The sequence below is a fragment of the Nycticebus coucang genome, chromosome 13, assembly GCF_027406575.1.
Source record: "Nycticebus coucang isolate mNycCou1 chromosome 13, mNycCou1.pri, whole genome shotgun sequence".
Lineage (NCBI taxonomy): Eukaryota > Metazoa > Chordata > Mammalia > Primates > Lorisidae > Nycticebus > Nycticebus coucang.
Genome location: NC_069792.1, coordinates 70496688 through 70521697, shown reverse-complemented (window position 1 = coordinate 70521697; position 25010 = coordinate 70496688). Strand labels below are relative to the sequence as shown.

Genomic DNA, 25010 nt, shown 5'->3' with positions numbered 1-25010 from the left:
TTTAAGTGTTTCAAATCCCATTAAGAATTTTAGGACATTCAGTTTTCTAAAGGAGGGAATCAATTTGTAGTAAATTGCATCTTCAGAAGAACACTGGATTAGAAGAAGTGGTGGGAGGGCTCTGATGTGATCTCTGACAGTAACTAACCGGCAAACTTAGCCAAATTATGCAAACTTCTGGAATAATAGCCTCTTAATAACTCATGAGTCTATACAATCATCTCGGTACAAGTAATATGTGTTGTTGGCGGTTCCTTCTATTTTTTTCTGAGACAGAATCCTCTCACTGTGTTGCCCTGTGTCGTCACAGCTCACAGCAACCTCAAACACTTGGTCTTAAGTGATTCTCTTGCCTCAGTCTCCCAAGTAGCTGGGACTACAGGTGCCTGCCACAACGCCTGACTATTTTTTGGTTGTAGTTGTCATTGTTGTTTAGCTGGCCTGGGCTGCATTCGAATCCTCCAGCCCTGGTTTCTGTGGCTAGTGCCCTAACCACTGAGCCACAGGTGCTGAGCCAGTAGTTTATATTTCTTTTTTTGGCCTGGGCTGGGTTTGAACCCACCACCTCTGGTATATGGGGCCAGTGCCCTACTCCTTTGAGCCACAGGCACCACCCCGAGCCAGTAGTTTCTTTTTACAATATTGATCTTGTGATTTTGTATATATTATATCTAGTTTCTTTAATGTTTAGTCTCCCTCTCTAGTCCTTACCTCTGCTTGACTCAGAGTTAAGGACTATGCATGCCTTTAGTTTTGTAGAGAAAGACAAAAATGGGACATAAGACCTTTAACAGTGTGTGAAAAATTGATACCTTTATATGTAGTCTATTTTTGTTTATAACGAAATCATTCTATTGCATCAAAATATACAAGGTAGACTGTCTTTCAATATTTAAACTGATAGAAATTTATTTATTTTTATTTATTTATTTTTTTTTTAGGGAGTGGGCACAATGGGGCATGTGGACAAAGGCAGTGTGACTGGCTCTGCCATCTGCTGAACAGGTGGCAATGCTGGCTGACTCAGTCTGCTATGAGGGCTGGCCCTGGGATGGGCCCAGGGGGAGGCTTAGTAACCTCTGAGACCTCACATCCTATAATTTCCTAGGACAGACCTGTTATTATAAATGTTCAACCTAATATTCACTGCCCAAACCCAGGTGTTCTGAAGAATTAGGGTTTAAGATTGTATTTATTTATTTATTTTATTTTATTTTTTTATCGTTAAATCATAGCTGTGTACATTAGTGCAATCGCCTGTACCCATTCTAAGATGCACCATAGATGTGGCCCCATCCATTACCCTCCCTCCACCAAAACCTCCCCCCTCCCTTCCCCTTCCTTGGCCCTTTCCCCATAGTCTTGTGCTATAGTTGGGTTATAGTCTTCATGTGAAAGCTATAATTTAGCTTCATAGTAGGGCTGAGTACATTGGATACTTTTTCTTCCATTCCTGAGATACTTTGCTAAGAAGAATATGTTCCAGCTCCATCCATGTAAACATGAAAGAGGTAAAGTCTCCATCTTTCTTTAAGGCTGCATAATATTCCATGTTATACATGTACCACAATTTGCTAGTCCATTCATGGGTTGATGGGCACTTGGGCTTCTTCCATGACTTAGCAATTATGAATTGGGCTGCAATAAACATTCTGGTACAGATGTCTTTGTTATATTGTGACTTTTGGTCTTCTGGGTATAAACCTAGTAAAGGAATTATAGGATCGAATGGCAGGTCTATTTTTTAGGTCTCTAAGTATTCTCCAAACATCCTTCCAGAAGGAACGTATTAGTGTGCATTTCCACCAGCAGTGTAGAAGTGTGCCCTTTCCTCCACATCCACGCCAACATCTCTGGTTTTGGGATTTTGTTATGTGGGCTACTCTTACTGGGGTTAGGTGATATCTCAAAGTAGTTCTGATTTGCATTTCTCTGATGATTAAGGATGATGAGCTTTTTTTCATGTGTTTGTAGATTTTGTGTCTGTCTTCTTTAGACAAGTTTCTCTTTAAGTCCCTTGCCCACCCTGAAATGGGGTCACGTGTTCTTTTCTTGCTAATAAATTTGAGTTCTCTGTGGATTTTGGTTATTAGACCTTTATCGGAGGTATAACCTGCAAATATTTTCTCCCATTCTGAGGGCCGTTTGCTTGCTTTACTCACTATGTTCTTGGCTGTGCAGAAGCTTTTTAGTTTGATCAGGTCCCAGTAGTGTATTTTTGATACTGCTTCAATTGCCTGGGGAGTTCTCCTCATAAAATATTCACCCAGGCCGATTCCTTCAAGAGTTTTCCCTGCATTTTCTTCAAGTATTTTTATAGTTTCATGTCTTAAGTTTAAATCTTTTATCCAGTGAGAGTCTATCTTAGTTAATGGTGAAAGTGGGTCCAATTTCAATCTTCTACAGGTTGCCAGCCAGTTTACCCAGCACCATTTTTAAAAAGGGAATCTTTTCCCCACTGAATGTTTTTAATTAGCTTGTCAAAGATCAAATAACTGTAAGTAGCTGGATCCATCTCTTGGTTCTCTATTCTTTCCGGACATCTACTTCTCTGCTTTTGTGCCAGTACCATGCTGTTTTGATCACTATGGATTTATAGTACAGTCTCAGGCCTGGTACTGTGATTCCTCCTGCTTTGTTTTTATTGCTCAGTTATGTTTGGCTATTCGAGGTTTTTTCTGGTTCCATATAAAATGAAGTATTATTTTTTCAAGATCTTTAAAGTATGACAATGGAGCTTTAATAGGAATTGCATTAAAATTATATATTGCTTTGGGCAGTATGGACATTTTAACAATGTTGATTCTTCCCAGCCATGAGCATGGTATGTTTTTCCATCTGTTAACATCTTCGGCTATTTCTTTTCTTAAAGTTTCATAGTTCTCTTTGTAGAGATCTTTCATGTCCTTTGTTAGGTATACTCCCAAATATTTCATCTTCTTTGGCACTACTGTGAAAGGAATAGAGTCCTTGACTGTTTGTTCGGCTTGGTTATTGTTGGTATATATAAAGGCTACAGATTTATGGGTGTTGATTTTGTAGCCTGAGACATTGCTATATTCCTTGATCACTTCTAAAAGTTTTGTAGTAGAATCCGTAGTGTTTTCCAGATATATGATCATATCATCTGCGAAGAGTGAAAGTTTGATCTCTTCTGACTCTATGTGGATACCCTTGATCGCCTTTTCTTCCCTAATTGCAATGGCTAAAACTTCCATTACAATGTTAAAGAGCAATGGAGACAATGGGCAACCTTGCTTGGTTCCTGATCTAAGTGGAAATGATTTCAATTTAACTCCATTCAATACGATATTGGCTGTGGGTTTGCTGTAGATGGCCTCTATTATAAACTGATAGAAATTTAATATAAAGTTTTTTGTTCAGCAGGTTCATCTATCACCATCTCTCTTGCCAGACATTCTAGGCCCTGAAAATACAGACTAGTATAAGACAGAGTCTGTTTTCTTCATGGGTCTCTCCATTTAGTGTGTGTGTGTGTGTGGGGATTATGATGAATGTAATTGTAACAACTAAGGGAAGAATTGTCACAGGTGTCCAGGTGTTGACAGGGCGTGGAATGTCCTAGTGAAACTTCAAATAAAATGCTCAGTGTGACTAGACTGAAAAGTACCTGTGGAGATGAGGCCAGGAGTGTAGATAGGTAAGTGTAGCAAGAAGGATCTTGTAGGTTGGAGTAAGTAAGTCGGAACCATAGAGGAGTTCAGTAGGAGAGATCAGTGATATTATCAGCAACTTCAGCAATGGCTATCTACCCGCACAATGCAAATGTTTAACTTACTTGTCCATGATAACATTGCAGTAACTACCTGTTGTAAGATACAGACTTTGTTTTAATTCTATTACATTACCCTCTAGACGCAGAGGTCCTCAAATTTAAATAGGGGGCCAGTTCACTGTCCCTCAGACCATTGGGGGGGCAGACTATAGTTTAAAAAAAAAAACTATGAACAAATTCTTATGCACACTGCACATATCGTATTTTGAAGTAAAAAAAAAAAAAGGAAACAAATACAATCATACCGCCTCATGTGACCTGAGGGCCGCAGTTTGAGTACCCCTGCGAGAAATTTCAAAGGGTATTCTTTCTCCCAATTTGGTCTGGAAAACAGATTATATCAAATAAATATCCTATGAGCTAAAAAAATATTTTCCTCTCTGTGGCAAATATGGCTATATGATTTTTAGTACTCAACGAAAGATTTTACTTTTGTTGGAAAGTACTAGTGGTTGGAAAGTAAAAACCATGTCCCGCTATTTAGTAGAGGACATCTTAACTTTCAACATCTAAATTTCTTGTGTGTTTGGTAATTCTCATGAAAGAGCCTAACTCAGTTTAGACCTACATGGGACAGCATCATTCTATTTTTAAAGGCAGACTCTGTCTTGGGTTCTGTTTTCCTTTGTGCAGTGAGGATATGCCTGGAGCTTTTGTTTCTGAAGTGCTTTGATGTATATTTTTCTCGTACCTGAAATCCCACATGGCAGTTAGTACAGCCCTGTGTACGGGGCAGGTAACAGGTGTTCTGAGTTTACCGACTGGCCGAGGATTGACCTCCATTACATGATATGACTGAGACGGATTCTACTTTTATCATCAAACTACCTTGGTGGATATGACAAAATTACCTTAACAGATCTGATTAAAGACTTAAAACCGAGTTAGAGTGATGTCTTTGAGGAGTACAGCTGGAGAGGTACTCTTTGCAAGAACATTCATCCTGGGACACAGGTCAGCGGCAGATCTAAGGAGGAGCCTGTGGAAGTTCTCTTCTGATTGTTTCCATTTTTCTCAGAGAAATGAGAAGTGAGACCAAGAGCTGAGAGGAGAAAGGAAGGGGTGCTGGAGGAGAGAGAAGGAGCCTGGCAGCGGCGTGGGAGGGTTGGGGGCAATGGCAGGGCCCACTTGGAGATCTTGATCAGACTTTTAAAAATAAAGCCAGAACATAGTGAGTGACTTTGACAACCTCTTTAATACAGCTATTGCTCTTTAAAAATAAAGATAATAAGACCCCAGTAGCAAGGTTGTAGTATTTCCTCTTCCTAGCTATATTGAGCTCTTACAAGTAGGACCAGAGGAAGAGCAGGTAGGTGAGATTCAACCAGGTCGGAGTCTGGGGGTGTAGGAAGCATTGATGAGGCTGCCACACTGGGGTCCATAGCAAAAGGGACTTTGTGACTATGATTAATTCAGGAATTTTGAGCTGGAGAGATTATTCTGGATTAACTGTGGGCCAAAGGTCATCACAAAAGGGAGATGGGAGGGTGACAGACTTGATGACAGAGCAGAGGTAGGAGGGCTGGAAGTGGGCCACAAGCCTAGGAAGGCAGGTGGCCTCTAGAAGCTGGAAAAGGCCACGTAAACAGATCTCCCCTTAGAGCTTTCACGAGAAATAGAGCCCTGTTGACAATTTGGTGTTAGCTAAATATAGCCCGTTTGGATTTCTGACCTCCAAAGAATAAGTTGTGTTGTTTTAACCCATCCTTCTGCCTCCAAAATAAAGGATATTGATCCGTAAGACTAGGCATAAATGTTATGCTAGTTTCAGCCAAAACACATTGCTTTGTAAAATTCTCCCTTCCTTCTAACGAGCTCCTTCACTCACAAGCAGTGTCACAGCAAGAAAAAAATTAGAAGCTTATTAAAAGAGCATGGAATGTTGACCTATTGGTGACTAATCAGGAGTCATCTGTCTTATCAATATAGTGTTAAAAAAACATTGAAAAAAGTAGTCTCATGTCAAGATAACTAAATTCCAGCATCTTCATCCCCACACAGCCAGAATGTGTATGTAAGACATCACTATGCCTTCCAAGCGTAAATGTTCCCATTTGATGTTTTCAGAATGAAACCTTTTCCCTTCGGAGTGCCCCGTGGGTTTCAGTAATTCTTTGGCCGGGTGGGGGGGATCAGCATGCGGAGACCTGAGAGCACAATCTGGCCAATTATCTGCTCTGCAGGGCTCTTGAGTTCAGAATAGCTTTCAGATTTATAAGTGATTGGGGGAGCAAAAATCAAAAGAAGAGCTATTTTGTGATGCTCGAAAATATTACCTTTAAATTTTAGTGTTCATAAAGTTTTATTGGAAACTTAATTATTTATCCTCTATGGCTGCTTTTGCATTCTGATGGAGATGAGTAACAGAGTCTAGATAGAGACCTTATGGTCTGCAGAGCCTAAAGTGTTTGTTATCTGGCTTTTTACGGGAAAAGTTTGCTGACCCCTTCTCTAAGCCTATATGGTGTGTAAAGGGATTAAGAGATCTGTCTCGTCTTCCTTGGATGGGGGTTGAGTGGAGGGTAAACATACATTAGCTTATGTATGATTTTCCATTCAGTTGGGTGGACAGTTCTGCATTTTCCGACATTTGGGAAAATTAGACGAGGACTCAGGTCTAAAGTTTATTGAACAGCTTTCGTCCCACCTTAATGTAAAAGGGTGACACGTTACCAAAAAAAGGAAAAGCACAAGGAGTAACCAAGATGAGAGATCTGCTTCTGGCAGGAACGTAACATCTGATATATTAATTTGGTTTATAATTTTCAAAACTTTTCATTGCTATCACATTCTGTTCTTATTTTATTTTGAGGTAGCTGTCCTCTCCTCCCCTCCCTAAGTGGAGAAGAAAAGCTCCTTAAACACCTGCCATCGTACACGTATTCCCAGCAAATGTGTTCAAGTTCTAACTCCATTTGTTTTGAGAATGATTTCAAATATGCATCAGTTGACTCAATGAGAAGTCAAGCCAGCATTTTTATGTTGGCTTCGTCATTTGACCACATGATTTTACACAGGCCTCAATGTTTCTTCATACTTTTCAGTGTGGGTGGGCAAGATATAATATTCAAACACTGGAATGTTACAGCAGAGCTACCAGCAACATACTTCACAAGTCGGAGTTTTATGGGTTTTTTTTTTTTTTTTCCTTTTAGAAAATGGACTGTTGCAACACTTAAAGTGAGTTGGGAGAAAAAAAGATTTTTGACAGCACATATACCTCATAAGTTGAAATAAAGGGTACTCTGGCATATAAGATAGAACTCCATAGCTTTTTTAAAAAAAGATGAGTAAATTTCTGGATACAGCCCATTCACTCTACCTAACTGCAACTTGAAGATTAAAATCACTGCCTAGCGAGGACTTAAGGCAGGTATTTCCCACTCCTTCCTGATGGTGAAGGGAGGAGGGCACAGGGAGCATATGATTTCTGCTCTTCCTCCTCCCTGCCCCCAAGATCAAAATTGCTTTCAACTCTCACTTTTCTAATTCCTGGTTCCTGATGTTCACAGCAAAGGACTTCCCATGTAGGTGCTTAATAAATGATTGTAATCAGTCTGTTAAGCTGCATGACTTAAACAAGGGTAAAACCATTATCTTTACTATACATAGGGGCTTTGGATACTCTTCTTTATTTGAATAGCGCATGTACGTGAAATTTATTGAAATTATATGAAATTTATTGCAATTACATCTGTTTTTCTCCTTCCATTCACTATCTTGGGCTGCTATGTTTTACTTGTTATGTTTAAAATATTTTATTATTTATCGATATAATGTACATATTTTGAGGGTACATGTGACATTTTGACACTTGTATACAATGTGAAATATCCAAAATCAGGGTAATCAGAATATCACCTCAAACATTTTTCTTTGTGTTGGGAACATTACAATACTTTATTTATGCAATAAATTTCATATAATTTCAATAAATTTCACATACATGCACTATTCAAATAAAGAAGAATATCCAAAGCCCACTATGTAAAGATACTTTGCTTCTGGTCACTGAAAATACACAATAAACTGTTGTTACCATAATTTCCCTACTGTATGTGCTATTGATACTTGATTTTATTTCTTCTAACTGTATTTTTGTGTCTCTTAATCAGCTTTTCTTTCTCCCCACATCCTCCCTTCTCTTCCCAACCTCTGGTAACCACCAATCACCTCTTTACTTTCATATGATGCACTTTTCTAGCTCCTACATATGCATGAGAATATATGTCTTTCCGAGACCGGCTTATTTCCCTTAACGACTTCTAGCTCTAAGTTGCTGCAAATGACAGGATGTCTCTGTTCTAGGGCTGAGAATTCCATTGTGTACACACTACATTTCTTTATCCACTCAGCTGCTGATGGACATGTGGGTCGTGTCCATGTCTTGGCTGTTGTGAACAGCACTGCATTAAACACAGCAGTGTGGATATCTCTTACACACATGGATTTTCTTTCTTTTGGATGTACACCCAGCAGTGGGATTGCTGTATCATGTGACAGTAAGTTTTACACTGATAATAGCTCACAGTCTTTGATAACTATTATACAACAGATCTTGTGCTAAGATCTTAGCATGAATGAAGCTTCTGAATCCTCTCAATAAACCTATGAGATAAATATTGTTACCTTTTTTTTTTTTTTTTAAATACTTAAGCCACACGAACTTCAATCATTTATAAGCTCCACTCACAATTTTTAAGCCCAAGTAACCATCTCCACCTCTAAGCCATTCTTATTTGGGTTCATCACACACCATGTGAATTTTTGCCATTGCTGCATTATGACTGTAGCCACTATTTCCAAGATTCTCCTCCTTACTGCTCTAAAATCTGCTCATCGGAGGCTTCAGCTTCCATAGCACTTATCATGTGCTGCCTTTGATATTTACATTCTCCAGTCTAATCGTTTTCAGGTGTTTGACTGTTGGTTCTTCCAATAGGATTTGCAATTCTCTACAGCAAGTGTGGCTTTTTTATATTAGAAACACTTACAACGTATGTGCAGTCAATCTCATACTAAGCATTCAAATGTTAAAGAGATGGAGTTTTTAAATGGCATTCATGTTTGTTCAACTTGGCAAACATTAAAACTCCGTGATGTGTCCAGCACTGTCAGGAATGGGGAATTCACAATTGAAAAAATTTTAATGGCAGAACAGAAATGAGCCCTTTTCTGTCTAATGTACCCAGCACATGCCTCTCATATCTGCTCTGTTATGTTGTAATGTTCTGTGGGTTCCATGTGGCCCCTGCTTGGCTTAGCACCTCTAGGATAGAGAATGAGTATTTAAGGTTTAACTTCTCAGCGTCCGGCACAATTCCTGCACGTCCTGGCCTCTTGGGCAATGTTTGGAATGAACTGTCGAACTATGTTATTGTGTCATTTTAAAATTTTTATATTAAAGCCTGTATGGGTGCTGGGGGAGGGGATAACAGAGAGCGTACCCAGCCTATTTTTCCATTTCTTGGCCAGGGTAAGTCCTTTCTGCCAAATGACAGTCCTGTCAGACTGCCTTTGGACACCATTTCACTTGGACAGTAACTTTACGTAAACCAACATTGGCAGTCTTCATTTGGTGGATTACATTTTTGAGGAGACTGTCATTTAGAAGCATGTAAACTGGTTAAACAAACCAGCGTCTTTTATTCTGCACAAGGACTTAAAGTTCGTATTTTTTGTGGAAAAGGTCCATGTTTAATAAATGTTGATAGACCTTTTTTCTTATGCAGTATGGTTTTCTAAGGTTTAGCAATTTATGGTATAATCTGATCCCACTTGTGTTTCCATGGTGTTTAAGATTTATATAGAGGTTTTGCAAAGTATATGGACAAAACTGTTAATACTGTGGCTATTTCTGAGGAGGAGCCCTGATGATGACATTCAGGTGAGAAAGAGGATTTCTGTATTTTTCTTTACATCTTCTATACGGCTTTGAATTTTTCTTAGTGAGATTATTTTACTTTTATGTGAAAAACTGAATGATAGAGTTGACATGAATCCTAATTAGGATAATGTCCGGAAGTAGTTTTGGGAAAATAGTGACAGGCTGGGGGGGGGAGTATCGGACCATGAGATCCCTTAAGGAGTGCCTTTTAAAGCAGAAAAGTTATTCCTGGAGAAATGGCAGAATAGGGTGCCGTGGATGGATCTACAGCTGGTGAGAGGAGGTTTTCAGGTACCAAAGCACATCAGGAACACTTTTAGGTACCTTAAGCTTTAAGTTGGTAGCTTTAAAAAAGTTCATAGGTCCTTGTGGTTAGATGAGTTATATCAGTGCAGGCTCCGGAATGCATGGGCTGCATTTGGTTGTATGCACGGGAAAGATTGACGGAGACCAGGAAAGGCCAGCAGAGCTGCTTCAGGGGTTAGGACTTGGTACCAAGCAAAGCTTTTTAAAAAATGCTTTATTGCACAGGCAGTATTTTTACGTTGTTTTCCCTTATGATTTGAGCAAAAGAAAAGGACCTCGAACACACAAAAAGAAAGGAATACTGATAAGAGGTGGGTAAATGAATGTCATTTTGAAAGTTACAGCAGGCTCATCCTTATTTAATAAGGGGTATATTTTCATGAACCCAGGTCTGAAAAAGTTTTGGGTGGGATATGTCCTTTATTTATTCTTGCTGTTAAAATTAAAAGGGGCTTATTAAATAATGTTAATATGTGGTATAGTGTTTTTTTTATTAACATTAAGTAGGTCATTAATGTATATTATAATAACCCTTTCTGTTATACTTTTATTAGATAAACATTTTACAATTATGAAAGGTTTGATTCAGAAATATTATCTTGAGCATTTAAAGTCTACCATGCCCTTCCCAAATTCCTCCAAACTACTTCCTATGCATGAACGTACACGTCCATACACATATGATGTTATTGTATTATGCTATATATATTTTGCAACTTGCTTTTTTTTTTTTTTAACTTAATAGGTTTTAGAGCTTTTCTGGGTCATTACTTTTAATTCACCTGGACCTTTTAAGTGGTTGTAGAATTCTATAATTTCAACGTATCATGTTTGTGTTCTACTTAAATTTGAGAACAAATAATTAAGCTTTCTTCTAGCAGATTTTTGCCTAAGGAAGTCCTAAGGGACTTTACGGAGAATGATTGGTGTTTCAGAAATTCTTCATTCTATGAATTGGTGTTAGGAGCTCAGAATGAAATGAAGAAAAGGAGTTACAAGTAATAATAAAGAACTGCAAAGGACCTTGTAAAATTAATTCTAAGTGCTTAGTGTTATAACTTTTTGGCCACAAAGCTTATTGGTGCAGGCCATATTTTTAAGAGAAATCAGACCTTATAGGTAATAGCTGATTTCCGAAGTCCTCTTTTTAGAAAATATAAATGCTTTGTTCTCTTCACCATTTAGTTCTGTTTTATCCTCTGGAATGCTTATCATTATTTCTTTGAAAATTATAGCAGGAAAATCTTTTTTTTTTTTTTTTTTTTTTTTTTAAAGAAAACTAACAATCTGTGGACATAATGGTCATGTATCTTGACCATGATTAAGAGGGTACTGACCACCTATGGACCACTGTTTTATTAAAATATAGGTTACAGCCTTGAACACTATAAGTGAACCTTCCAAGGAGTGATAAACTATTCTGTGCCTGCCATTTTTTTTCCCTCCCAAGGTAGCAATGTTGCAATTTGTCTATGGACTTTAACCCTTTAATCCATTTAGAAGTTGAGTTACCTCTGTTATGGTGGTGGTTAAATACATCAAAAGCTGTTTAGACTCAAAATGGAAAGGCAAAGAATTGCCCCTTATTCATAGGTCTAGAAATTGTCGTTATTTTTAATGGCATCTCTTTTGATGCATTTCTTTTTAGCCTTAGAATTCTCTCTCCTAGCGTTAGTTTTTCAATTTTCAAAATGTTGATATTTAGTGATTTCACATTTTGGTTGCATTTTTCATCCCATTATCTCTTTGCTTATAGGAACTATATGCACATTTAAAGCTCTTTTGAATACTTAAAGCACTAAATAATTCTGTAGGCTTGTACTAAATGAATAAATATGATGTCATGAAGTTTTCATAGTGCCTTACATACTTTGCAGGCTGTTAATCGCCATCAGTTAAAACTACTACAATAGTAATGCACTATAATCTGTTGAAAACCTGACCTTTCTACCAGTCCTCCAACTTCATTTCCTTCCCTCTGATTGAAGAGTGTTTTCACCTGTGCATACCAATATCTCTGGTCTGAATATTACTTGCCTACCAAGGAATTGGGCCTAAATACAGGCCTATGTTACTGCTTCTTTTTGTTCCCTGTTGTAAGATGGGTGGTTTAGTGGATAAATCCTTGTTTCTAATTCACTGACGTTCCTATCTGCAGTTTACCTATATGACAATCTTTAACCAAAGTCTTGTGATGTCAGTGATGTCCATGTTTTATACAGGAGAGAATAGAGCCTCAGAGAGGCATGAGTTGTCTAAAGTCAGAGAGCTCGTAAGGACAGAGCTGGCATTCAAACCCAGATTTGATAGGCCTGAAAGCACATCTGTTTTGCAAACTGTTCCTAACAGATGTCCATTAGTGACTTACAGAGAATAGAAAATGAATTTAAAAGGCAGGTGGTTTTAGGGGCTTTCAAAATCAACTCAAGCACTACTAGCTATGTAGCTTACTTTCCCTTAGTCTCATTTTACTTATTTGCAAAGTAGAGATTTTACTACCCACCTTGCAGGGTTGTTGTGAAGATTCAGTGGAGATGTATATAAAGCTTTTGACACATTCATTAGAGATTTTCAACAAGATGACCTAGACTTCCCTCCTCCCACCCAAGTTAAATCGCCTTCTGATGAAAGTAGATGCTTACATTGACCAGTGTCCTCGATAACAGACTATATATTTAAAAAATATTTTCAAAATTAAAATTCCTTATCATTTACTATCCCCAAACACTGATTACACTTTTCCTATTGTGTTTTCCATTGTAGGTCTTTTGAAGGATGGAACAGATTTTATTGGGGGGAGCAATGTAATTTGTAGTGGGAGTGTTTTGTTTATCTTTTAAATTTTTTGTTTTAACCCCATTTGGAGTTGCAAACATTTCTGAAGGGTCCCATGCTGCTTGGGGCCCTGGACTGGTGTTCTTAGCTTATTGACGTGGTGAACTGTTGGAAAGGTAAGAATGATTTAAAGTGAGGTGACATTGTCAAACAAATGAGTTGAACAATATTTTTCCGACTGTGACAAGGGTCAGACCGACAGTTGGGCTAACCAGTGAGTTTGTGACACTTGCATTTGCAACACAAGTACATTTCTTTGACTGAAACATTCTCTTTTTCTCTTTAAAATTGTTTTCAGGATGCAGAATAGAAAACTGTGATTCTTGCTTTAGCAAAGACTTTTGTACCAAGTGCAAAGTAGGCTTTTATTTGCATAGAGGCCGCTGCTTTGATGAATGTCCAGATGGTTTTGCATCATTAGATGAAACCATGGAATGTGTGGGTGAGTATTTCTTAACGTAACTCTCAAACTGTAACTTTTAACACCCATTTCTTAAAAGTATACATGCTGGATATATTTAGCAAAAAACCCCAAATTGATTCTATTGTAAATTACAAATGAAGATTAAGTTCTTTGCTCTTTTTCTGAATTCTTTAGGTATCATGACAATGGGGAGTCTCCTATTTTATCTTGCTACAAAATTTGTTGTGCAAAATTGTTGTGCAACCTGTTTACATGCTGATAAATGTTTTTACCATTTGTGTAATACAGCCATTTCTTATCTAGTACATTATTAGTAACTCTAGAGAAAACTACGAAAATTTTTCAAGCAGTACCACGTTGGTTAACTACATTATTGCTTTTGCCGTGTATATGAATTTGGAATTTCTTTCTTAACTATTCATGTAAACAAACAAAAATCAATTAAAAGATTTTTTTTGTGCCAAGTATCTTTTGTTTATAATGGACTGCAGGCTACAAAGTGCCTTAAAACAATTTTACTAAATTTAGATACCTAGAATGTGTAATTTAATTACACACATATACTATTTGTGAAAAAATAATTAGAAATGCACATTTTTTTTAGAAATGCACATTTTATACATTTTTTCTTAGTGTTTGTAAAATATATCAGCATTTTAGTCCCCTGATTGAAAAATGAATGCCAGAATCTAATTCACAGGCATAATGACTTGTCCCCTCTCCCCTCCCTGAGTTTTATTTGATATTGTATGTCTGATATGATACACAACAGAACTGTTATAAATTAGACTTTTCATCCCTAAAAACAGACTTAGAAGAATATTGACTTTTTTCTATTGAAAAGAGTTTATATTTATGTATTTCAGAGCTTGCAGAGAATACATTTAAATGAGAGATTTTTGAAGAAAGAGGTCCACTTATATTCCCATTTATGTATGAATTAATCCATATAGGGAACATGCTATTAAAAATGAGAAAGCTAGGCTAGGCATGGTGGCTCACGCCTGTAATCCTAGCACTCTGCGAGGCTGAGGCAGGTAGATGGCTAGAGCTCAGGAATTCAAGATGAGACTGACAAGAGAAGCCCCATCTCTACTAAAAATAGGAAAAAAGATCCAGCCAGCCACTGGTGCCTGCAGTCCAGCTACTTGAGAGGCTGAGGCAAGAGGATCTCTTAAGCCCCAGAGTTTGAGGTTGCTGTGAGCTATGATGCCACACACTCTACACAGGGGGACAGAGTGAGACTTTGTAATTTTTATTTTTATTTATTTTTTGAGACAGTCAGTAGAGGAGCATATTTAGAAGAATGTAAAATTTTCTTTTTTTTGGCCAGGGCTGGGTTTGAACCCGCCACCTCCAGCATATGGGACCGGCGCCCTACTCCTTGAGCCACAGGCGCTGCCCCAAATTTTCTTTTAAGAGACAAGATGTGCACCTATTTCAAATGAACAATGGAAATGCTGGTGAAATACTTTACTGTAAACACATTTCAAATAGAGTCCTGTGTGTTCCTCTGAATAAAAATATGAAATGGCTTTGAAAAATCTAAGAATAGCTATGATTGATGCCTGCTAAAGTGTAGAAAGCTGAAATATTAATTGTATGTGGACTCTGGGCCTGAGTCTCCATCCTGTAGTGTGAGGAGCGTTTTCTGAGGGAGAAGTTGACGAGGAGATTGAACTTGGCAAGTCTTTATCCTTTTCTGCTCTCCTCTACTTGCCCAGCGGTGTGGAGGGTAGAGCCTACTTTCCCACTATTATGAACTTAAGAAAGGGGATGATAAAACCTTTTTTTTTATTTGTTTTTGTTTCTGCAGTTTTTGGCTGGGGCTGGGTTTGAACCCGCCACCTCTGGCATATGGGGCTGGCGCCCTACTCCTTTGAGCCACAGGCACCACCCGATAAAACCTTTTTATATCCAGGAAAAACATACATTTCAAATATATGGTCATGTTGGTTTACTTTCCTAACCATAGTAATGTACAACATTGATGTAAGGAATAAGATAGACATAATTGTTGTTTTCAGACAGGTGTTGAAAGAACAGTAAATTCCATTGTAACAGCAATAAAGTAGCTAACAGCATGGTATCAGAAAATACAAAACAAGCACTCCATCTTTTTCACCAAGGATTTCCATGATCAACCTGTTTTAAAATTCAGATTAGGGAGACATTCAGAGTTAACCTATGAAGTGTTGTCTTCTGTCATGGTATGAAATAGTGATTTCTAGTTTGTTTTGGCCTTTGAACTCTTCAAGATTATACATTTCAGTATCATTAGAGCTCACCAGTTAGCATCCTTCAAAAAAAAAATAAGACAAATGGAAAGTCAGAGTTTTTTAATGACTCATGCTTGGTGTGGATATAAGCATCTCATGCTTGAAAGAATTAAAATTTCCCAAAGTCAAGTATAGGTCTTTGTGAGCTTGTACCACCTTTTCATATTTAAAGGTAGGGGCAGTGGAGAAATACCACTATGTGAGCCTGATGACAGTGGAGCAAATGTGACCAAATTGTTATCTGTGCTTGTGTTTTTATTTTTATTTATTTTTTAATCTTTATTAGAAGGATGCGAAGTTGGTCATTGGAGCGAATGGGGAACTTGTAGCAGAAATAATCGCACATGTGGATTTAAATGGGGTCTGGAAACCAGAACACGGCAAATTGTTAAAAAGCCAGCAAAAGACACAATACCATGTCCAACCATTGCTGAATCCAGGAGATGTAAGATGACCATGAGGCACTGTCCAGGAGGTAAGTTTGAATGCAGTCACTGCCATGAGCTTGTGTGCGTTCTGAATTCTTTCCCCCCTCCCCACCCTCCCCACCCTCCCTCCCAATAAAAAGTATTTGTGAAGAAAACCTGATAATTTTGTTGAGGCGATAAAATTCTGTTGTACTTATTTAGCAACAAAGGCTTAAGTTGTGAAGAATCTAGAGTGAATATTTCACTTACTTTCCTGAGACCTTAAAAATAATTTAGAAGAATACATGAGAAATGAGCTTTATAAAATGAAATTTCTAAAACTGTGCATTTTTGTTTTTATTTTTACAAATGTATCCTCAAAGCGGGTTCTTATGAAATCAGGCCTTTGCAGATGTTGCTGTCGGGGAAACAGCCAACTTTCAGTTGAGAAGAGTTTAGATTAGGAAGGTTTATGGAATCTGTGAAATCATCTGGTCCTTACTAGTTGAAGATGACAACTTAAAATAAACTTGCCCAAACATTGGGAGGAATAAACGTTGTCTGAATGTTACCACAATTAGCCATTTCTCTTTGTTTTGATAATAATTTGCAGAAAACAGCTACTGGTATGTGTGTGTTTATTCAAGTCTTTGTAGTAATTGTGCTGATTTGCAGTAATTATTCTATAATAACAGGATTAGAGGAAGAGTGCATAGCTAAGGTGCTGGCCGAAACTGAATTAGTACTTTGAAATGCAATTCTTAGCACTGTCACTGTGCCACTTCAAGCAGTCATCACTTGTTACCATTTGTCGTATCTCTCATGGATTCTACATTGCCGCTATGAAGGTTGGGGATTTTCGAGTACACAAAATAGAAAATGAAAAAAAAAAAACTGTATTTGGAAAAGTGCCATATAATAAGGTTTTTTGGTCTTCATTCTTTCTGTGAGTGCATAGCTTTTCAGCTTTATGACCATAGCCCAGAAACATAATATATATCTGCTAAAAATGGGTTTACGTCCATATTATGCTGCCTCATAGAGAATGTCTATGATCCACGAAGAAAGACAAACTTTTAAGACTTGAAGACTCCAGTTGGCCTCTGAGAACTATTAGATCCAGATTCAGAAGCTACGATTAGGAAAGCAGCTTTTCCTCTTGAATTAGTTTTGCTTTTCCTTACTGGGTCTGTGAAACAAAGATTTTTTGGGTCTGCTTTTCACTAACAAGCGTGGTTTTGTTCACTTAAACTGGGTGTTTTTTGGTCAAAATATAAGAAAATATTTTCTTACAAAACCAATAAGCCACTTTTTGGATAGCTGAGAGCATTTAACCTGCAACCTTCTGCCTAAAAACAAACCTGATGTATTCAGGTATTCAAAATAAAGACTTTCTTTGTTGTATATTGTTTATATAACTAGCCCCTCCCCCATTCCTCTTCCAGCAACATGGTCCCCCAATTGTGGTTTACGTTAATAGCAAAAATTAAACTAAAAATGCTCCTATAACAAATAGGCTTATGTGTAACAAGAGCCCCTTCTAATACTGTATTTTGACCTCGCCCCAGTCTTGCTTGAGAATTTTCTAGGTAACAGCTAGATTGTTAACCATAATGTTTATTGCATTTGTATTTTTTATGTTACCAGCAAGAATAGCATAAAAAACTGTCTTAATGGAAGATAACCTGAGACTGTCAGCAATTTAAATGATGCCAGAACAAATGCTTATGTATAATCTGCTTATATCATCTTTTTGACAAGTAAACCAGTAGTAAACTCTGGTTTATCAGATTTATCATTATTATTATAAATCTAATATGAATAGATTTAATTCATATTTAGGTTTTGCCAAAGTTTATTTATTAAGAAAGACTAGCTATTGCTCTAATCTGCATCTACAGTTTTAGTGTAATAAAATCCATTTTTATATAGCTTCTAAATTAAGTAGGTTTTCAAAGTTCTATTGAAATTTTTTTGTTAAAAAGAAATTAAAATATAAAGTTGACAGAAATGCCAAATTACTCTGCAATAAAATAACTTCTGTTTACGAAGAAATGAAAACTAGAAAATTAGTTTTGTAACTTGAGCACCAATTGATAAAAATTGGCATAACTTCCGGTGGAGTATTCCACCTTGCCTCAGGTGAGAGAGGAAAAAGTTCTTTCTTCAGTAGGTCACGGCGATTAATGGAAGAATGGGGAAGAAAACCACTTTATCCCTTCTTACATCTTGATTTGATTTCAGTGATCTGGTTTGACAAACCGTGCAAAAAATGTTAAGTCGTAATCAGGTTGGGAATACAGACATTTTTTAGATCTTTTCGACATATGTATGGATTTTTCTCCCATTGGAGCCAATCTGAACCTGATTGCACAGAAACGCACTAAAGGCAGCGGCACATTAAAATCAGCTGCTTTCCATTACCGAGAGGCACAAGTTAGAGGTCAGTGTAATGGAATAGTCACTAAGTGTATAAGATATTACACTGAAAACTATTAAAGATGAGAAAATATATGGTTGTAAGAGTTAAAAAGAAAACCCCTAACAGTGTAAGGCCCTGGCCTATTTTTTTCCTTCACTGTCAAATGCTTATTTGCTTTAAAATCAAACGAAAACAATAACTTGGTATCTGGAAGTATCTTAAGGAGCAGATTGACTTATGCCTGAAGTATTATTCAGTGTTTGTTCCCAAACCTTTTAGATCAGTTGTCCTTTCTTTCATTTTTGATGACATGACCCGTAAGAAGCGTTTCTTGGACTTTTCCAACACTCCTTTTTCAGGGGCCTGATCTAGTAATCTGAGGTCTGAGTCTCTACATCCTGTCAACTTGTTAATTTGGTGACCCTGGCAAGTCACTTAACCTCTCTTGGCCTCCGTTTCCTCATTTGTAAAATTGAGAGTATTGGGATAGGTGATCTCTGAGGTCCTGTCTAGTTCTAAAATTCTGTGATTCTAGGATTAATTGCCAAAAGATGCAGGCAAGCTCTATGGTAGTCGTGTGAAGAATGAAGAAGTGGCTCAGAAGTTTCACGAGCAAAGATGTGAACACTTTCCCAGTAGTGGTTTAGCTGCCAAGATTAGCAGAAGTATGGAAAGTGAGAAAAGAGAAAAACAGGGAGCAAAAAAGACCATAGGGGGAAAAAAGATGGAGAGTAAGTGAGAGAAAAAATATATTGAACAGTGAGTGTAGGAAACAAGTGAAAAAAGATTGAACCACTCAAAAATGAAGGCTGGACTCATTGCAAGTATGTCTCCATTCCCCTTTCCCCCTCCCTGAGTATACTAATTGATAATCCTCTTGGGAATACTTTATCCTATCATAACCTGAAGCTTCGGAAAGAATTTCAAATATGGGTCATGTTGTGTGCTCAGCAATATCTTAATAGGAGAATACAAACATTATTATCATATTGAAGTGATTTATATGGAAGAACAAAATCATGGCTGCTAATGTATGGGGAAAAAATGTCATCTGTAGATGGCTGTCATCTTCCAGCCTTTCATACAGGATTGGCCAACATCACAACCTCAACCTGAAATGTTCTTTCCTGTTTGTATGAGATACCTTGGTATTTTGTCAAGTCCCATAACAACTAATTTTAATTTATTACATCAGATATTGAGTACTGTACATACTAATCATTGCTCTAGGCATGGGATCATTTGAAGAATCCTTCTAGACCTTTTTCTAGCAGGAATAATTGCAAAAATAAAAAAATCAGTGGGAACAATTTCATGGCAGAGACAAGGTCTGTGAAGAAAATTAAAAGAATAGAGAAATGGTGAATGGTTTGTAAGTTACTATTTTATGTAGAGTGGTCAAGAAAATTGAGGGAGTTAACATTTGATCAGAGATGTGAAGGAAAGATATTTTGAAGATCTAAGGGAAGAGTGTGTGTGTGTGTTAATATGATTTTCCCCCATATTTTAGGGAAGAGGAAAGTGTTGCACTCCAGGGAATCTCTGACTGGTCCAAGGTGTTAGATAACACGTTATTAGTGGGGGAGCCAAGAGTAAGATGACGATCTTGCTGCCTAGGAGACTTTAGCTTTCTTAAAGTTTTCTTGTGCCCTTTTCCTTATTCCTTATGGTAAAGATCAAAGATAAAGCCATGGTTATTCAACCTCAAATACCCAAATTTTAACTATTTCCCCTGCCATTTTACTTTAGCTCTACTTTTAAAAAATATGTAATTACCCCTCCGTCACCACCACCCCCCCACTTGGCATTTCCCACGTGAAATAGTTAGTTGAACGTACCCCAGAGATCACTGTGTAAGCCAGAGCATTCAGCCTCTGATTCAGCTGCATGGATTAAGGCCCTCTTCTTTTTTTTTTTTTTTTATTTATTTATTTTTTATTGTTGGGGATTCATTGAGGGTACAATAAGCCAGGTTACACTGATTGTAATTGTTAGGCAAAGTCCCTCTTGCAATCATGTCTTGCCCCCATAAAGTGTGACACACACCAAGGCCCCATCCCCCTCCCTCCGTCCCTCTTTCTGCTCCCCCCCATAACCTTAATTGTCATTAATTGTCCTCATATCAAAATTGAGTACATAGGATTCATGCTTCTCCATTCTTGTGATGCTTTACTAAGCATAATGTCTTCCACTTCCATCCAGGTTAATACGAAGGATGTAAAGTCTCCCAAAATGTGGAAACAGCCTAAATGCCCACCAACCCAGGAATGGATTAACAAGCTGTGGTATATATATACCATGGAATACTATTCAGCCATTAAAAAAGATTAAGGCCCTCTTCTTCAGAGTCACTGGGCCTTGGTTTGTAAGGGAACGTGGGTTCAAGGTTCTTTTCATCCTTAGTCTTTCAAAGTCAGCCCTCTAGAGGGCGCTGCCTGGTGTTGAGCCACACGCCTCTCTCATCTCTGGCTACGCGAAGACCCTCGTAAACCAAGCCCTGACTCCACATCTGATGCTAAGAGCGGTTTTCTTTCTGTCTTTTCTTCTTTTTCCTGACACATTTCAGCGATCCCATTCTTTAAGTCATTTAGGTGATGCTTTGACATAGACTGGGACAACTTTCTGCCTCCTGCTCATGGCTGCCTCAACTTGCTATAGTGTAATTGTTAGTAACCGTATAGTGCTTCTTGAAGCTCTATTTACTCACATTTTTCTTAGTACTGCATTAAAATTTAAACATGAAATCTATATTTCAGTTTGAAAATATTCTTCTTAGGAGCCATTACCTGATATTATTTAGTTTTTTTGTTTTTTTTTTTCCTCAAAGGTGGCTTTTCCCTTGGTAGGAAATAATAAAACATTTTTAATTAGCAGCTTAGAACCTTAATCTCTGTAAACATTACTTTTTGAAAAGTAATAGTAATAACACCTCTCTACTCTAAGTTTTCTGAATGTAAACTGACAGCAGCATGTGGACGAGGTATTAGATGATATAACTAACGATGGTTGTAGATTGTGGTGGACTAACTGGATAGCAGGAAATAAGCACGTTAAGAAACTTTGCTTTGGACTTATGTTCTTTATTTCTCTATATTTTGTTTACATTTGAGTTGCAATTTATGTGGTCTGCTCTATACATGCCAACCTTAAGAATAGTTTGGAAGAGAGAAGATGAGAGAACTACTTTTCTTTTAGAGTTTGACAGGAACGTCATATTAAAATTTTTATTTGGAGAGTATCCCTAAAGGGAAATTCTTGTTGCTCTTCTATTTGCTATGCTAAAAGCGTTATTATGTTTCTTTGAAAAATCAATAATTTGTGTTAGTCATTTTAAATTAAGCAAATTATGCCATTTTCCAGGTACTCTGGATTCATGGAAGCTAATTATAATGTTTATTATTTTAAGAAATTATAAACTGAGAGGGTTACCCAAGAACAGGTCCTTTTAAAATGTTAAGGTATAATTATTATATAAAGTTGATGTTTAACAAAGATCTGTCTCTCTCCAAACATTTCTTTCCTTAGATAAAGCATCCAGTGTTCCTGTTTTAGGGGTCTTCACACTATCTTGGGAAGTAAAACACTCCCCTCCCACCAACCCCTTGCTTTCTAATTTTTTTACTTATTTCTGGAAAGTGGGCAAGGATAACCATTGGTACCTGTTGATGGTGGTGGTAGTTTTTTTTTTTTTTTTTTTCTCAAGCAATGATTTCTTTAAGATTTACTAATTCTCACATATCAGAGGATGAGGGTCTAAGGAAATGGGGGAATGGAAGAGTGGGCTCCAAACTAAGGGCAGTCTTAGGCAGAGACACAGACCTAAACATCTAAGGGGGCACAAAACATCCATAATGCAGACACTTACGGCCTGAGCGGGAGTGGGTATAAGACGTCTTTTCCCAGTTCCATCATTGCTTGCAGGAGGGAACAGGGAGGGAGTGAGCTAGTGACACAAGCTACACCTTTGTGCCTTTTTCTACAGCTTCACATCTGGAATCTCTACTGGCCCCACTTCATTACTTCAGTATGGTCTGGGTCAGCACATTCTAGTCTCTTTAACGGTTACTTGTAAAAAGAATTTCTCAACTGCCCATGCCACCAAAGGGCTGATGTTCTATGTGTAACAAGGCAGAAACAAGAACATTCCAAAGGGGTCTTTCTTTTATGAATTCTACACAGCAGTAAGATATTCTGATCTTATTGTAAAATACATAAAACAATTTTTATAACACTCCAAAATAAAAACAACTCTAATGGGACACACATGGTGTCAGTGGTAGATATCAAACACCCCCCACAGAAGACTTTTTTTCTCTTACAAGATAAGAAAGTCTTAAGTATAAATCCCCCAGATGTTTCTTGGAACAATTTAGTCTCCTCATCAGACACCCCTTGGGGACCTTTAAATGGTGTTGACAAAAAGGGAACAGGCGGTTTGCTCATTTAGATTTTTTTGCAATATTTCTTCAGCTACTGAATTGACCTAGAGCCGTATTGGTGGATGTCTTCCAGGATCAGACAGTAGAGAAAGAACATCGGAAAGAATGGCAGAGTTTTACAAAAATCCCAGCATGATCCATGTTGTCACCACACAGAAGTGGTTAAGATGATAAAATTACTTTGGGTAACAGAGAGGCAGCAGACATTTTTACCATTAACCTAAAAATGTAAAGGCAGTTGTTTTAGCTTTACAACTGACCTCTTCATGTGATACTTGGACCCAAGATTTCTGTATGTGAATATAATTTTTTTTTTTTTTGTATTTGAGGACTTTGGAAACTGGGAGTAAAATATTTGAACTTGTCCAGAGACATTTAATAATTGATGCTGTGCCCCTATATCGTGTCCATTACTGGAAGGAATTAATGATGGCATAATAGGACATATTGTTAACATGGCAAAAGAAAACCAAAACTTGTAAAAGGTCAGAACCAGGAAAAGCTTAAATTGGAATGAGAGCTCAGGACATGTAAAGAAAATAGCCCATAGGAATCCATGTTGGTTAAAACAAGTAAGCCAAAAATTTGACTCTAGGTTTGTTACCAGGTAAATAGAAAAGGTAGATGTGGTTCTTCCAATATTCATTTAAAATAAATGATTTTAAAATATAACATCTTTTGGAGGGAGAATCATATGTATGTATACATATGCAATACATGTGTACATATAGGCATATTGTATATACGCACATATATCAATATTCATTCCAATTTTAGGCACATTAATTTGTGTGAATGTGTGTGTCAGGGAAGTAGGGTTTACATTCACCATGGAGCTGAGGAAATGAATGATAATTCTCACAGAAAAAGTAGCTCCATAGGGAGACAAACATTAAACAGATTTCTCAAATGAGGCCTCCCGTCCGTGGGAAGAGGTAGTATGGTAGATAATGTCTTCAGCAATACCCTTACAATTCATGTTACCAGAAGGCAGAGGATAGCTTGGTGTTTAATCCCTGAATGAAAGTGGAAAGTACAGTTGTGAATGTGACTCCACAGAGGTATGAGGAATACAAAACCAGGACTTTTGACTTACCAGTTATTTTTGCCTGGAGTCCTCCAGTAGGTTCTTTTAGTGAATATTTAACACATTTGGAACCTCATAGCTTCTGGAGGATTTAAACAACATGCAGATTTATTGTGTCTTGGTGGGAGGCAGTTACCCTTCCAACTTTCAGTGAGCTTTTTTAGATAGTAAGATATCCTTAAATGTACCAGGAGTTATATATTTAGATGCAGAGTTTTCTGATGGTTATTTTCAAACCCTGGACTAATATTTTAAATAACCCTTTGTGATTTCTGTTTCTTCTCCAAGACTGGTGTTTGACCATTATAATTTATGTCAAAACTATGTTATGAGAGAAGCAAGGATTTTGAGTAAATGCTTACTGGGTTGAATTCCCTTTATTGAAATGTTACAAGGTGCCTTCGCTTTTGAATCTACTTCCCCAAGATAATCCAGCATTGGAGTTGGGATTCAAGCAATCCGTGACTTTTCTATTGCAATGTTTGTAGGTTCCTTAAATCATTTTTTTAAACATGCATTACATATCATGTTCTAAGGCAATGGGGGAATTGGGAAAGGGTGGTACAAACAAGACTTTATAGTCGAGGAAGAAGAAAAGGTGCATCATGAAATCACAAAAGAAGCAAAGCTCCATTTTAAAAGTTAAGTATTGTTAGAAGCTCTGATATCATAACAAAAAGAATCATTTTTAACTGTAGTGGCCAGGCAGTATTTCCTTAAGAGCAAAACTTTTAGGGGGGTGGATAGAAAACGTGTCAAAAGGGAGATCGTTTTAGACAGGACATGTTGAGGAGAGATGTAGACACTAAAATCTGCCTCCTGCATCGCAGGGAGGGTGAGCAAATAAGCTGGGCTAAAGCTCAGGGTTGTGAATGTTAGTTGCAGGGGCTCACAGCAAAAGACATAAGTTGTGGCCTGATGGTGAAGTATGTGCATGGAGAGAAAAGGGGTTTTGGATTTTACTTTGTGTGCTTGGAGACCCACAGGTGACTTTCGAATGTGGAGGTGTTTTACTAGAAAGCTGATTGAAGATGGAAGTGATTGAATAAGGTATAAATAAGAGGCTCAGCTATGCATCCCAGATTTGGGGCAGAGGGTTGAGGAGTCTGAGTTTAATGGGAGAATTAC

The 25010-nt window shown here is 37.5% G+C and overlaps 1 protein-coding gene across 1 annotated transcript in view; it reads left to right on the top strand.

The window, feature by feature from the left end:
- Positions 1-25010, top strand: part of RSPO2 (R-spondin 2) — a 163342-nt gene that overhangs the window by 98887 nt on the left and 39445 nt on the right. The window contains exons 4-5 of the mRNA XM_053558996.1: positions 13123-13266; positions 15814-16002. Of these exons, the coding sequence (XP_053414971.1) occupies positions 13123-13266; positions 15814-16002 (333 nt within the window). The remainder of the gene's footprint in view (positions 1-13122; positions 13267-15813; positions 16003-25010) is intronic.